This window comes from Neofelis nebulosa, chromosome 18, assembly GCF_028018385.1.
Source record: "Neofelis nebulosa isolate mNeoNeb1 chromosome 18, mNeoNeb1.pri, whole genome shotgun sequence".
Classification (NCBI taxonomy): domain Eukaryota; kingdom Metazoa; phylum Chordata; class Mammalia; order Carnivora; family Felidae; genus Neofelis; species Neofelis nebulosa.
Window position 1 is genome coordinate 643,502 of NC_080799.1, and position 15,288 is coordinate 658,789.

A 15,288-nucleotide genomic window follows, 5' to 3' on the forward strand; every position below is an offset into this window, starting at 1 on the left:
GGCTGCCGAGTCCGGCCTGGCCAGGGCTGTCTGGACCGTGCCCATGTGGGTGCTGTGGATGGCCACGCGCGGCCGGTCGCAGGTCTCGTGGCTCTGGTGTAGACGCGTGGCAGTGCGTGTGTAGATGTGGAGACACCACAGGCCCCTGGGGAGGTGGGGACAGGCCACGCCGGGGCCCCCCCAGCTGCCCGGCGTGGCTCTCCGGAGCAGGTGGTGGTACGGGTTGGCTCTGAAGTGCAGGGTCCAAGCCCACCACGGGCGCCTGGCTCCTGCCGTGACGTTTGTTCCGGAACTACAACGCGCGCCCAGCGCAGTTGGCGTGAGGGGAGTTTGAGCGGCACGGCGGTTTTTCTGTGCGGTTCTGCCGGGAAGCACAGCACCCCTGTACAGCTGCTGTCCTGCCTGTGCCCACGTCCCCCGGCGGTGGCGTCTGCCTGGACCCTCAGCACATGGAGACCCGCGTCCCCCGCGGGTGCGGCCCTTTTACCGGGCAGTTGTGAGCGGCGTCTGCAGCCGGGCGGGCCTTGTGTCCCCATGTCTCCGCCATACGGCACGAGGGAGCAGAGGCCACCACGACCGCCAGCCCCGAGCCGGCTTCTAGCCCAGCACCTGGACTACGAATGGCCCGTCACCCGGACGTCTGTGAGGTAAGCTCGGTGACACCCTTTGTGGACCATGAGTTTGCTACCTTGTTTCGGAAATTGTTCCCGCCAGTGGTGAACTTGTTTCCTGTTGAAACGGGCACCACGCCTCTGCCTCCGGGCCAAGAGAGGGTCTAGACTACCAGTCCCGGAGGACTTGTGGCCTGGGCCGCTGGCCACTCGGGGAGGGGACCACGAGGTTACCCGTTCCACCTTGGAGGAGACCTCCTCGTTTCCTTGGGGAAGACGGACCAGTGACGGTGGCTTATGGTGTGGCAGCACAGCTGGGGAGGAGCAGGGCCAGTGGATGGTCTCTCCTGGGGCAGGTGGGGTCTCTGGGACTCTGGCAGTGGCCCTGGCTGACCTCTGGCTGGCCTCACCCCCAGCCCAGCTGTCTGGGGAGACCCCTACCCCGCAGCCTCTGCGCAGTAGGGTCAGGGTTGAGACGGCGGGGGGCGTGGTGCAGCCTCGCACTCCCTCTTGACCCTGCAGCCGCGCCCCTGTTCGGGCGTGCAGGGGTCCGAGCTGGCGGGCCGTGTGCTCGGATGCAGAGGGGAGAACAGGTGGTGGGAGCTGGGCCCACGAGGACAGGCAGAGGCCCTTGGACACCCTTCCCCTGGAGGTGTCCCCACTTCCTGCCATGTGCCTGAGGCCAGTGGGTAGATCTTCCTGGGACCCAGAGGCCCCCCCCCCCCCCCCCCCAGCCTCTGACATAAATGGCCACTTCAGGATAGGATGTGAGGGTTGGTGTGATGGGTCAGGACACCCTCCCTTGGGGACTCTCTTCCAGTCCCCTCAAGGGCTGGTCCAGGCAGGACGGGTGAGGGGCACCTGGATCACCCAGCTGGTAGCCCGTGCCCTGCACATGCTCCTCCATTCCCCCCCCAAAGGGTGGGCAGAGCCAGGGCGCCCGGGGACGAGGCTTGGCGGCTGTAACTACCGTCTGGCCAACGGCACACTGGGGTCCTGCGGGGGGCAAGCTCTGCCTTTGTCTTCCAGGCGGCGGGGTGGGTCACCAGTCCGTGCCCAGCGGCAGCAGACCAGAGCTGACCCTTCATTCTCCTCCCCCATCCAGGTGCCCAGCAGGTAGGCCGGCCTGAAACCCCGACCCGGGGTGTTACAGCTCACTGGGGCCTCTGCCCCCCAGACCCTCGTGTACATGCCAGGTCAGCTCCCTGAGGACGAGGACAGTGTCCCCGTGCCAGCACCCAGGACCGTACAATTGACACACAGCAGGTGCTCAATAAATACTTGTTGAGGGGATACGTAGGAGGGGCCGGAGGGGAGGCATGCAGGCTGCCCGCTGTCCCCACAGCCCAGCCTCCTGCTCGGGCAGGGTCCTGCTCTGGTGGGCAGGGGGCAGGGTGAGTTGGTGAGGGGCCGCTGGGCTGCCCTGAGCCAGGAGGCTGGGCCCAGGCCCCGAGGAAGGGTGGTCTAGTGGACGGGGGGGGGGGGGGGTGGGGGGGGGGGTGGGCAGGGTCACATCCATGGGCAGCAGCATGATGGGGGCAGAGGTCAGGTCAGCCGGCCTGCAGTGAGGCTCCGGAGAAATGAGTCTTAGTGGCTAGAGCACAGGCCCCGCCTGGCCACGTCCAGGGCTGCCCCTGAGGGTGGGGGCCAGGAGGCCTGTCCTCCATCACCGGCCCCCTCTGGCTGCTGACTCTTCGGTGGCGTTTCCCGTGAGTCCAGCTCCCTCGGCCTCCACGACCAGCTCTTGTTAGGGTTTATGCTTGAAGTGGGCTTCCACTGAAAAAAGGACAGGCGTCCGGCTGTGTCAGAGCCACGCAGGAAGTGTTGGGTTCCCCCAGCCCCCCCACCCCCCCGCACTCACCTGCGTACTCCTGGGGCAGCATGGGTCTGTCCACGACCTTCCGAAAAGCCTCCATCCACGCCCGCTGCTCTGACTCCGTCTCACAGGCCAGCAGGAACCTGCGCTCCGGTGTCACGATGGTAATGCCGTGTGGCCAGTGGTGGCCCTGGGTGGACGGCGGGAGCCCGTCCAGCACCGTGTAGCCGCTCTCCCTGCTGCCGATGAAGACTTCCCCACGAGCAAAGGCGTCCTGTGGGTCGGGGCCGGGCTGAGCCTCGGGGCCGGGCAGCCCAGGCCCCAGGGATGCGGCCCTCCCCTCCCGTATGTTCTCCTCGCCGCCCGTGGCTGGCAGCCCTCGGCCTGTCATCGTGGGAGAGGAGGCATCACCCGTGAGGGCCCAGCTGACCCGGGCCAAGGCCCGTCCTTACCAGGGGATCTTTGAAGTACATGAGCCTCCGGTCGTCCATGGTGAACCAGCGCTTCCGGAAGCCTTCTGTTTGCTGTGAGAGAAACCCGGGGAATGGTCACTTAGCCTGAGGGCAGGGCCCCCACCTGTGTCCCTTCTTCACTTGGGCCTTCTGTAGGCTTGCTGCGTCCTGTTCCGTCCGCCAGATGGTGCCCCAGGACCTTTGCACTTATACGGTCCCACCTCTGTGCCCTCCCCTCCCCTCCCCACCAGTTCCCCTCCTCGCTGCTCTGTGCATCTTGATCCTCCCTGGGGGCTCAGCTGGGGCTCAGCCTCAGAGTCCTGTCTGGGCCATGGGGTCACTGCGTGCGGGCCTCCATGTGGCAGGGAAGGGGGCCCCAGGCGGGTGCACAGGTACCAGATGGACAGGGGCAAAGGCACGAGGCAGGACCTGGCACTAGCTAGGATGAGTGGCTAGGGCTAACCAGAGCCCCACAGTCCTGGGTCCACGGGGCCCCTGCTTACAAAGGTTTTGGGGTCAAGATGACCCATTAGAAGCGTGCCGAGAGCAGAGTGAATCTTCGCCAAGGTGTGTCGCTGACCCTTCGACCCTGCACGGCCACCCCAGCCCCTGGAGGCTGAGACACTGGCCTCCAAGGAGGCCCCGGCGGCTCAGGTCAGCCGGTCAGACTCACCTTGGGCCCGGTTTTCTCCATGTATCCTTCTTTCAGGTAGTTCCGGGAGAGCTTTGGCACCAGCTGGGGCAGAAGACAGGCTCAGGCCTGGGCCTTCCCGGTCCCCCCCCCCACCCCCCACCGTGTGTCCCAGCCCCTCCATCCCACCCCCTCCATCCCACCCCCTCCATCCCACCCTCATGGCCGCTGAGCTGAAACGCCCCAGCAGAAAGGAGCAGCGTCCGTGGGGGCCCTCGGCCGGCCCCCCGGCCCAGCATCCCAGGCTCGGGCTGTGCCCCTCACCCCCTCCAACAGACACGAGCAGCCACCACTCACGTCGGCGTCGCTGGCGCCCGGGAACGCCACCTGCAGGTAATGGAAGCGGGCCGCGCGGAGCGCATTGAACCAGTCCACGATCTCCTGCGGGTCAGAGGCTGGTGTGGGCCTGGGCCGTGAGCTCTGCCCCCCGGACCGTGTGCTGGGCGAGGCCTGCTGGGGGAGGGGCGGGGGGGGCAGCCCTGAGCCGGCCCAGAGCGGGGGTGGCGATGTCTGAGCCGGCCGGCCCCTGGCCCTGAGCTGACCCTGCCCCGGGCTCTGGGCGGCTCCTTTCCTCTCCTACGGAGCTGCCGTTGCAAAGCATACACGTTGCCCAGAGGGAGGCCTGTTTTTAACCCCACCCGGGGCTGCCACCCCTCTCCTCTGAGGGAAAGAGCAAGAGGGTTGCTCTGCGGGAGGGGAGCCCCATCACCAGGCAGGCCGGATCCCCAGCCCCTTCCTCTCCTGGCTGCCACGCCCCGCTCTGGGCCCCTACCCACCCGATGCTGGAATCTGCCCCAACCTTGGACGAGCCCAAACAGCTCCTTCCCCTGCCAGCACTTGGTACCCATCAGGCCGCCTCTCCCTGACCGCTGGGCAGCCCACTCCTGCCCACGGGTCACCCTGCGCCCACCTTGGCCACAGCCGCCCCCCTCCCTCCTCTGCCATGCCTGCCTGCTGCAGATCCCACCCCCTCTAACCATCCCTGCCCCTGGGGCCGGCTAGTGTCCCCTTCTGTTCTGTCCCCCACCCTCCTACACAGGACGTCCAATCCAGGCCGTGACCTCTACCTGGGCCCTGCCCACAACCCCCGTTCACCCTTCCAGTGACCACTGGGCTCTCCATTTCCTCACCAGCCCCGGAGACCAGAAGGCACCGTCTCCTGCCTGCTCCCCGGCGCTGGCCTCCCACCTCACGTCAGGCCTCCCTCGGATCATTGAAACCACACAGCTGGGTGAGTCATTGGCAGTTCGGTGACACTTTCCCAGCAAACCACCGCTGTACTTCCAATAGAGGTGAAAGTCCAGAGCGTGGCCGCAGGCCCTGCGGGGTCGGCCCAGCCCATGCCCTTCCTCTCCTGCCAATCTCAGCCTTGTCAGCTTGTCCAGTGTGTCCTGTTTCATCTCGCCCCAGGGACGTTGCACGTGCCATCCCAGTGTCTGTCCTCACCCTTGGGATGTGAGTCCCCTCCCCCGCAGTCAGTCACTGTTTCCAGTTCTCAATGTAGGTGGGATTTTAACCACTTGTCTCTCCTGACAAATCGTGCACCTGCTCACCGAGGGCAGAACCACGTCAGACAGTCTTCCTTGTGTCCAGGCCTAGGGCCCGGCCCCAGCAGGTGCGCACAACCCTCTCGGGGAAGGCACCGCTGCAGACGCGTGCTGCACCTACAGGAAGGCCCTGGTCTCAGTCTCCTGAGGAGAGAGGGGGTGGAAGCTTCTGGGTGAAGCTGAAGACTGGCTCACATGCCTTGAGCCACGTCCCTCCTACAACCTGTTAATAGCACGTAGCCTTGCGTGCAGTCTTCCAAAACCAGATGAGGAAGTAGAAAACTTGAACATGCCAGCGACTAGTAACGCAACGGGATCGGTAATCAGAGATCTCCAAGCACACAAATTACAGGACCGGACGGCCTCACCAGTGAATTCTACCGAATGTTTATTTTATTTTTATTTTATTTATTTTTTTTTTTTAATTTTTTTTTTCAACGTTTTTTATTTATTTTTGGGACAGAGAGAGACAGAGCATGAACGGGGGAGGGGCAGAGAGAGAGGGAGACACAGAATCGGAAACAGGCTCCAGGCTCCGAGCCTCAGCCCAGAGCCCGACGCGGGGCTCGAACTCACGGACCGCGAGATCGTGACCTGGCTGAAGTCGGACGCTTAACCGACTGCGCCACCCAGGCGCCCCTACCGAATGTTTAAAGAAGAGTTAATACCGGTTCTCAAATTACTGCGAAAGATAGACGTAAAGCTTCCAGATTGTTCTGTGAGGCCAGCATTACCCAGATAGCAAACCAAACACAGCCAATATCAGGCCAAGAGCTCTGAGAAATAGATACAGAAATCCTCAACCAAGTACCAGCAAATCGGATCCAGTGATCATTCACCTTGATCAAGTGGGTTTATTCCAGGGATGCCAGCGTGACTCAGAGTCACAAACCAACACGGTTTGTCACGTCAACAAAACAAAGGCTAAAAACCGCATGATCGTTTCACCAGATGCAGAAAAAGCAAAAGAAGGCTTTTGACAAAGTACAATCTGTTCACGATACAAACGAAGGGTTAGAGGGGACATGCGTCAACATGATAAAGGCCTTATTACGGGACAGACCTGCAGCTGGGGAAACAGAGCTGCTCCTCTGAGATCAGACAGTAACTCGAAGCTGCACGGAGAAACAAAGGTCTCGGGAAAGGGAAGTATTGGGGCAGTTGCACAACCTAGTTTTACTGTAACGACGGGCTGTAACTATACGTTGTGTTCTTCACATGATTTAAGACTAAGACTTTGAAAGAAACAAATAGTAATTAAAAGCTACTCTTAACTGTAACTGGTTTGTAATTACATATCTTGTTTTATACGTACGTTAGGAGATGGAGCATTTAAAAGGATGACTATTTATGCCTCAGGGCACACGGTGCACCAAGAGGTAAGACTGTGGCATCTACAACCACGGGGTGTGGTCCAGGCCGAGTGAAGGAGCAGTTTCTGCGTGTTCCTGAAGTTCAGCTACTGTAAATTGGATCCAGGAGGTTATAAATTTCGGATGTTAGATGGAATCCCCATGGCAACCACAAAGAGCCACAGAACATACACAAAAGGGAACCGGGAGGGACTTTCAACACTCGACTACAGAAGCTCAACGCGAGAGAGGACAGGGACGCGGGAAGTGAGGGACAGCAAAGCCGTAGGCCACGCACAACGGGACGAGCGCGAGCCAGACGGCAGGCCGTCCTTATCCACGGGAAAGGTGAACGCGGGAAGCTCTCGGATCCACAGACAGGGAACGGCGGGCTGGACGACAGCCCGTGGTCCAGCCACGTGCCGCCTGCGGGAGGCTTGGCCGAGGTGGAGACACAGCAGGGTGGCGGTCAAAGGCGGGAAAGGAGATTCGTGCACACAGCCGCCAGGAGGCTGGAGCGTCTCGTGGACACCAGACAAACAGACTCGAAGTCAGAGCAAGGTCCCAAGGGACAAAGAAGGACGTTGCACGTTAATAAGTCCTCGGTGTGGCCAGAAGACGTGACACACACTCACACCTCGTGCCGCACCGTCACGACATACGAAGCAAAACCCGGCGGAGGTGAAGGGAGAAACAGCCTCGAATAGCAGACGGGGGGGGGGGGGGGGGGGGGGGGGCTCGATACCGCGCTCACGGTAACGGACGGCAAAGTCCGACACGGGAAACGAGGACTTCACACAAACGGCCAGATCCAACCACACGCGCCGGCCGACCGGGACGCGTTCTGGCCTGGTGCCCACGGGACGCGGCACGGGACCGACCCCACGTGAGGCCGCCTGTCGGTCTCCTACGAGGTGTCCTCTCTGGCCGCGATAGGGCGGATGCAGTTAGAAGTCAACACAAGGAAAAGCGGAACGTTCACCACTTCGTGGAAGCCACACACTTTTACGAGACGACCAGTGGACCAAAGAAGAAGCCGCAAGGGAGGTGAGCAGACACTTCGAGACGGGGGAAGGCGAAACACCACAAAACACGGGATGCAGCCAAGCGTGCCAAAGGCGGGTCTGGCGCCGCAAACGCTGCCGTTAAAGCGCAAGGAAGGGGTCCGGTCCGCGGCCTAACGGACAACGGAAGGAGGCCGACAAAGAAGAACAAGCCAGACCCAAGGCCGGCCCGAGGGAGGGGAGACTGGAGCGAGCTTGATGACGGAGGGAGTAGAAACGCAGGAGAGAAAGTCAGCGAAACCGACAAGAGCCGGCTCTTCGACAAGAACGGCAGTTGGCGAGCCTTGAGCCGGACGGACTAAGAAACACACTCGGGCCACTAAAATCAGACTCAAAAGCGGGGACGCTGCCACCAGAAATCAAAGGGTCCAGGAGACAGCGCTGTGAACAAGGTCGCCGACGACGGGGGAACCAAGATGAAGTGGATAAATCCCTGGAAGGGGAAAGGCCACCAAGACGAACCCGCGAAGAAATGCACGGTGTGCACGGGCCGGTAAACGAGTCGGGAGCCCCCCTCGGGAATCAACACTTCCCAGCAAAGAGGGGCGCCTGGGCAGCTCAGTATGTTAAGCGTCTGACCTGATTTTGGCTCAGGTCATGATCTCACAGTTTGTTAGATCAAGCCCCGCATCGGGCTCTGAGCGGAGTATGGAGCCTGCTTGGGATTCTTTCTCTCTCCCCCTCTCTCTCTGCCCCTCCCCTGTTTGCTCACTCTGTCTCTCTATCAAAGTAAATAAACATTTTTAAAAGTTTCCAACAAAAAAAAACCCTGGTCCTGATGGCCTCACTGCTGTTCCACCAAACATTTCAAGGATAACCCACACCAGTCCTTCTCAAACGTCTCCAAAAAAATTGGAGAGGAGGGAACACTTCCTAACTCCTAGGCAGCCAGTGCAACCCTGATTACCAAAGCCAGACAAAAATAGAAGATGGCCACAGACCAATATCCCATGTGAACACTGACGCAAAAACCCTCCACCACGTACTAGCAAACAATTCAGCATATTTAAGGGTTATACATCACGACCGAGTGGGATTTATTCCTGAAATGCAAGGAATTTTCAAGAAATCAATGAATGTAATACATTGTATTAACAGAGTAAAGGAAGAGTAAACCACGTCACCACCTCAGTTGGTGGATAAAATGCATCTGCCAGAATTCGTACAGAAGCTCTGGGAACCTGAGTCATAACAGTTCTAAAAAACAAACATGGGAGAGTCACCCTTCTAATTTCAGCATTTATTGCAAAGCCACAGCAATCCAAATTACCTGGCACACAGACCAATGGGACGGAACCAAGAGCCCAGGGAGCAGTTATGTTATTTTTTGAGAAAGGGCGCCACCACCACCCGACAGGGGAAAGGACAGTCTTTTCAACCAAGTGTTCGGAAAAGTGGACGTCCTCATGAAGAAGAATGAAGTTGGACCCTTACCTCACACCACACACAAAAATGAACTCCAAGTGGATCAAGGACAAGGTAAGACTGGTCACTACAGATCTCAGAAGAAAACACAGGTAGAAGCTTCGTGGCGTCAGACATGGCCACGATCGTGCTGACGTGACCCCAAGGGCACAGGCAGCAAGAGACAAGTTGGACTTTTTGCAAATTGTGAACTTGCGTCCTTCAGATGACACTATCCACAGAGTAACAGGGACCCACAGGTGGGAGAATGTTTTCAGATCACCTATCTGATAAGGGCGTCACATCCAGAACATACAGAAAATCTACATCTCGGCAACAGACCACCCACCTCATTCCAAAACGGGCAAAATGGGAACCGAGTACACATTTCTCCAGACCCAACGTGCAGGTGCCCCTCCCCCCGAGCAGCGTCACGCATCATCAGGGAGACGCGGGTCAAAACCGCTGTGATCTGGCCCCTCACACGTCACAACGGCCAGAATCAGAAACCAGAAGCCGGTGCTGGCGAGGACGCAGAGAAACGAGCCGCGTGCCCTGCTTACGGCGATGCCAAGTGGTGCTGCTGCCATGGAAACCAGTGCGGTGGTTCCTCAAAAAGCAAAACGGTGACCCCCGCGATCCCACAATTCCCCTCTCGGCTGTATAATCACAAACACTGAACGCGGGGTCTCAGGTGTCGCTACCTCAACGTTCACAGCAATAGCGTTCACGGCCACCAGCAGGTGCCACCCAAGGGTCTGTCGGAGGAGGAAGGGATAAACCACAGGTGGTCCATCCACACGACCACTCGGCCTCGGAAAGGAAGGAAGGAAGGAAGGACACCCGCTACCATGTGGACAGCCCTGAGGCTGTGGTGCTGAGTGACTCGAGCCAGACGTAGGAGAACACGACACTGGGATCCACTCACACGAGGTCCTGGAGTGGTCAGACTCACAGAGCAGACGGCGGGGCAGGGGGGCCAGGTCAGGGTCACTATGGGGAGATGGGACGTTCTGGAGACAGATTTGGGGGGCCGGCTTCACAACAACGAATGTACCTCATACCCCGGAAGCAAATGCTTAAACGTGAGAATGTGCATTTTAACGCAATAAAAGGAGAAAAGGTTGTTGACAGGTGGTTGCCAGGTGCTTGTGTCTGAAGCCTCACAGACATGTTTTGCCCTTGAAACCACGGGCACATGGTCTGGAGCCAAACGTGGAACAAAATCCAAAGAACAATGATGAGAATCCCCCAGTGGCCAAAAGGACAGACCCCGAGGTGTTTGCAGGGAGCTCCCTCCACCCTCAGGCTGCAGAGGTGCAGGGTGGGAGACAGGGGGGACGGCCACGGAGCAGGATGCTGCGCACACGCCCCCAGACCGTGGCCCTCTTCCGTGTGGGCCCCTCCGGGTCCCATCCCCCACGAGGGCCCAGCTGGCTCCGCGCTCGCCGTGGGGGCGGGGCTCTCCCGAGACGAGGGCAGCCCGGCACCCACCTTCCCGTCCTCGTGGTAGACAAAGATGTTGCGGGTGCTGTTGTCCTTCAGGTAGGTGATCTGCAGGCCATGGGGGTGGCCGATCTTGGCCGGCTGGAAGGTGGCGTTCAGATGTTCGATCTTCATGACGGCCTTGGGCTCCTTGGCCTGGAAGGAAGGCCGTGCCTTAGCTCCGGGTGGGCAGGGGAGCGGGCAGTGCGGTCCTGTGGGCGCTGGCTGTGCTCTGTGGCTTTGGGCAAGGTGCTTACCCTCTCTGGACCTGGTTTCCCTGACCCATAAGCCAACGGCAACTGGCGCTTGGCACCTAGGTGGACCTTCCTCTGCTCCTTTGGCACTGAGCGCCTCTGTCCCGTGTGCCCCCTGCGCAAGGCCGGGCACGGTCCCCCACACCGCTCCCGTCCCGCCAGCCTGGCTTTCCTCTCTGCCTGGGGCGCCGGCAACCGTACCCTCGGCTCTTTGTGTCACGGGGCCACGTTCTGATCTGGAACTGGTCTGGGTGGGGGCAGGGCTCGACCTGCCCCTCCCCTGCTCGCTGCCCGGGCGTGCCCAGCAGGGAAGGGCTCGCTGGTTCTGTTCCTGGCATTGCCAACCCAGGCCTGGCCCCAGGGAACACTGAGGTGGACGGGGGCGGGGGGAGGGGGGCGGGCATCCCCATCCCCACGGGAGGGGCAGTGTGGCTTCCGGGAACTGCGTGCGGGCAGCTGGGGACCACGTGCAGCCACGACAGACCCTGGGCCCAGCTCACATCATTTCTGTTGAAATACTTCAGGGACCCCTCTCGCTCAGTCAGTACAAACTTCCGGCTTAGAAACTGCCCGTTGTCCCGGCCTCGCTTCCAGAGGGAGCCTTCTCGGTATCCTGGGGGGGAGAGAGGGCAAGGGTCAGAGGGTCACAGTGGACCACAGCCAAGGCAATCGTCCTGACCCGCACAGAGCATGGTCCCGCCCCTCGCCAGGAGACCCGTCAGCCTCGGCTGGGAAGCTGGGTGCGCACGGGCCAGACGGGCCCACGGTGCAGGGGCCCGAGACCACCCCTCCCCAGCACGCTGCCCGCTGCTGCCTGCCGTTTGGGCCATTTTTCCTTTTTCTTCCTGGAGGCATAATAAACACACACGGAAGGGGTGCGGTGCGGCCCCGTGCGCAGGCCCACGGGCCCCTGTGGAGACGCCTGTGGGGCCGCCCGCGCCGGGCAGCCCCGAGGTACCCACCGCGGAGTCCTCGGGACTGCAGGCGTGAGGGGGTTCTGGGGATGGGCGAGCGTCCTGCATTGTCCAGAGGGCCCGAGGTCATCACGAGGGTCCTTGCACGCGGGCGACCACGGAGATGCGGGAGCGGACCCGCGCTGGCCTTCTCTCCGGCCCCAGGACCCAGGCTGCGGCCCTCCCCTCCGGATCCACGGGACCGCCAGTCTGTGTCGTCCTGAGGCACGCGAGTTTGGGCCGGCCGCTGCGGCAGCTTTTGGAAGGGAATGCTGCCCCCTCCCGTGCACGCTCCTGCCCCCAGACGCCCCCTTCTCTTTCGTTCCTGCCTCACTCCCGTTGACTTCGCCTGTTCCAAGACCTGGTCCGGCGCCCGGCTGTGCCTTCCCCCGACAGCGCGCGTGCGGGCCGTGTGCGGCTCCTTCCTTTTTGCTGGGTGGGGCCCACCCGGTGCGACCGCGGCTCCGGGCGCCTGCCGTCCTTGGGCGCGTTCCACGGCGGGGCTGCCGGCCGCGGTCAGGGCTTGTGGGTTCCGGGACGAATCGCCCCACGGTTCCACCTGTTGTGCCCCGGGTGCGGGGGGCTCCCTGGGGCTCACGTCCGGCCGCCCACCTGGGCCGTCAGCCCCGCTCGGGGCCGTCTGAGGCTGGTCCAGGACGGGAGGAGGAGGCGGCCGGGCCCGGGGCTGCTCGTGCCGGCCCCTCGCCCCGCTCAGCACCCCCCAGAGCCCGACAGCCCTGGCCGCCTCCTGTTCGGATGCCACCTCCAGGCCCTGACCCCACCGCGCCTCCCCTCTGCGGCCCTGGCAGCCCCCTCCCGGACACCACGGAGACCGGGGCTATTTTCTCTGCTCTAGAGACACGTGGCCAGAAAAAGGCGGCAGCCTGGCGTCGGGGAGGGGGCAGCCGGTGCCGCTCGGTCTGTCCCGGGACGGAGTGCCGAACGGGGCCTCTCCCCTCCCCTCCCCCCCCACCCTGCCTCGGAGGCTCCTGCATACGGCACCAGCAGGCACCTCCCCACCGCGTGCACTGGGGAGCAGGGCCACCACCATGTCCCCAGGCCCACACAGGGCCCTACCGTGAATGTCTGTTGACCAAACGAACAGCCACCCAGGGCAAAGCTGCAAGTGCACTTGCCTCCCGGGTCTTTGTGAGCAAGTGTCCACAACCACCGGGAAGCGCGGAACACAGGTTCTGCCCGGCAGGTGGGGCCCCCCACACCTGCAAGGACGGTCCCCACCAGCATCTCCGGCTGGGCCCCCGACACACACGGCCCCATTCGGTCCCCAGAAAGCCCTCCGCGCTGTTCTCCTCGTGCAGGAGGGGAAACAGGCCCAGAGGCATGGAGCGCTGGCTGACCTTCGGCTCGGGGCTGTGGCTCCCGGCGCAGCAGGACCCCCGCGGCCCGGCCCGCCCGCCCGCCCGCCCGCCTTGCCCGCCGGGCCCAGCAGGTGGCAGCAGCGCCCGCGACCCACACTCCTGCAGGCCCAGGCCCTGCTGGAAGTGGTGGGGGGGGGGGGGGGCAGCAAGCACGGGCCCCAAACCGCTCTGGCTCCCGGGCCACGTGGGTCCCGACGGCCAGCCGCTGGGAGGCCTAATTCTAGCAGCGGCAGTATTTTCGGACGGGCGCTGGCCGGGGTCCCTGACTGGCCCCAGCAGCAGGACGCTTTGGCCCGGAGCCCCAAGCCAGCGGCCGGCCGTGTTCGCACCCGGCCCTGCCGTGGGGTAGGCCTGCCCAGCCCTGGCCGGGGAAGGACGCCCGCCCCCCACACCCGGGGCCACACCCCGGGGTTCTAGCCCCCTGCAGACTCCGGGGCTCCTGGCCATCGTGCCGCACGCCTACACAGCCTGGGGTGTGTCGATGCCCCACCCTTCCCCACACCCCTGCCAGAGGGGTCTCTCCAGGCGGCATGGGGCCCAGGGTGCCCTGCGGACGCGCACCCTCGGAGCTGGGCTGAGCGGGGAGACTGTCTACTCCCAAGGGCTGACCAGCTCCGGGGCAGAGGCCAGATGGTTCACTCAGCATTTACTAAGCGCCTACTGTGTGCCGGGCCCCACCACCCCCTGGGAAGCCGGACCGGCCAGCCCACCTCCCGGCCCCACTCGCTGCCTCTCCCCAGAAGCCCCGCGTGGAGCGCCAGGAGGACGTGCGGGGAGAAGGTGCCGGGCCCCCAGGGGACACCGCTACTCACCCCCCGGGGCGGCCCGAGCAAACCAGAGGAACGGACCATCCCCAGGGCGGGCCGGCGCCCGGGACTGGACGTGCGGGGAGAAGGTGCTGGGCCCCGCCTCGGCCGCAGGGGCTGCAGAGCCGCTCGCTCGTTGACGCGGACGGGGAACCGCCACGCGCTTCTCACACGACGCAGAGAGAACGGAAACCACATTCCCGTGAAAGCCTGAGCACAACGCTCGCGGCGGCTGCAACCGGACACAAGCTGGGGACTCGTCCGCGCACACGACACTGCTCTGCGCGGGAAGGAGCGCCGGGGACGGGCGCAGCGCTGGCCAATGTCGGCCGTGTCACGCCACACTCCAGAGGTGCCACGTCACTGGCTCCACGTAGTGACTCCGGGGCAGAGCGGGGGCCGGGAGGGGAGGCCGGCGATGGCCCTCAGGGTCCTGGTTGATCGGGAGTGTCCCGTATCTGCCTTTGTCACGGCTCACAGAACTGTCCCCCTCACGGGCACGGAGCTTATACGTGGATTGTATCTTTGATTTCTTAACTGGAGCCGGGACACGTGGCTTCCCGTGCCCAGACCCGGGGCGGCCCTCCCAGGATGGGAGACGCCTGGTGGAGAGGTGTTCTCTGGGCACAGAGACAGGGCCCGGAGAGGCACCAGGGAATCGGAGGCCCACGGCAGCCTCCTCCCGAGAAGGGCCAAGACCTGGTTCCCGGCCTGTAAGTTCTAGACCCTGAGAGGTTGACACAGGGTCCCAGGCCTGGCCTCCCTTGCCCCCCTCTCTCCCGCCTGCTCCCGCAGCCCTCCCCGCCCCGCTGGGGGACCAGCACAGCCTTCCGCGTGGCCAACTCCACACGCCGCACACCCCGATCCCCATGTACAACATACTCGAGGGAGCAGCCAACAGTCCCGAGCCCCGTGGGGGCCCGCTCGCATCCACGTCGGTGCGGGGGTGAGGGGCCCATCAGCCTGCCCCCTCCCAGACAGACCCCCCTCCCCCGAGCACCTTCACTCTACGGGACCCCACCAGCCACCACCCCAGGGATGCCTCAGGCCCACTGGCTGCCCCGCATGCAACGCCATTTGATGCTTAACAACGACCCCATGCTGAGCACTGTGTCCTCCCCGCTACACAGATGGGGAAACCGAGGCATGGGGGGATGGGCTCTGTCACACAGGGAGCCCCTGGCTCATCCTGTGACAGTGAGGACAAAGGCGGGGCGGGGTGCAAACTCGGGACCGGCCCTGCTTTGCACAGACAGGAGGGGACACAGGGAGATGGGGCGAACCACCCCCCGCCCCCAGCCCCGGCAGGAACGGGGTCCGAAGCCTAGGCAGGAAGTGCTGTGTCTGTCGGTGACTGGGGGCGGCCTGGGCAGCCAGGCCCTCTGGACAACAGGGGGCATTGTCCTCCCAGTGAAAGGCGGCCATTGAAGCCCTGGCTCGAGGCGGGGCACAGGGTGGGGAGGCAGCCGTCACC

At 63.0% G+C, this 15,288-nt stretch overlaps 1 protein-coding gene and 1 long non-coding RNA gene across 3 annotated transcripts in view; one reads left to right on the forward strand and one right to left on the reverse strand.

Annotated features, from left to right (window-relative positions):
- Positions 1-1,878: 1,878 nt before the first annotated feature.
- ADAP1 (ArfGAP with dual PH domains 1) overlaps positions 1,879-15,288 on the reverse strand; it is a 53,027-nt gene continuing 39,617 nt past the window's right edge. For both annotated transcript variants that reach the window (XM_058711016.1, XM_058711017.1), the window contains exons 5-11: positions 11,177-11,289; positions 10,432-10,578; positions 3,868-3,951; positions 3,553-3,615; positions 2,880-2,951; positions 2,473-2,701; positions 1,879-2,387 (exon numbers count right to left, since the gene is read on the reverse strand). In XM_058711016.1, the coding sequence (XP_058566999.1) occupies positions 2,359-2,387; positions 2,473-2,701; positions 2,880-2,951; positions 3,553-3,615; positions 3,868-3,951; positions 10,432-10,578; positions 11,177-11,289 (737 nt within the window). In that variant the 3' untranslated portion in view covers positions 1,879-2,358. The remainder of the gene's footprint in view (positions 2,388-2,472; positions 2,702-2,879; positions 2,952-3,552; positions 3,616-3,867; positions 3,952-10,431; positions 10,579-11,176; positions 11,290-15,288) is intronic.
- Positions 3,714-5,502, forward strand: LOC131501219 (uncharacterized). The gene is made up of 3 exons (XR_009256690.1): positions 3,714-3,903; positions 4,704-4,801; positions 5,164-5,502. It is a non-coding gene; the product is annotated as an uncharacterized LOC131501219 (long non-coding RNA).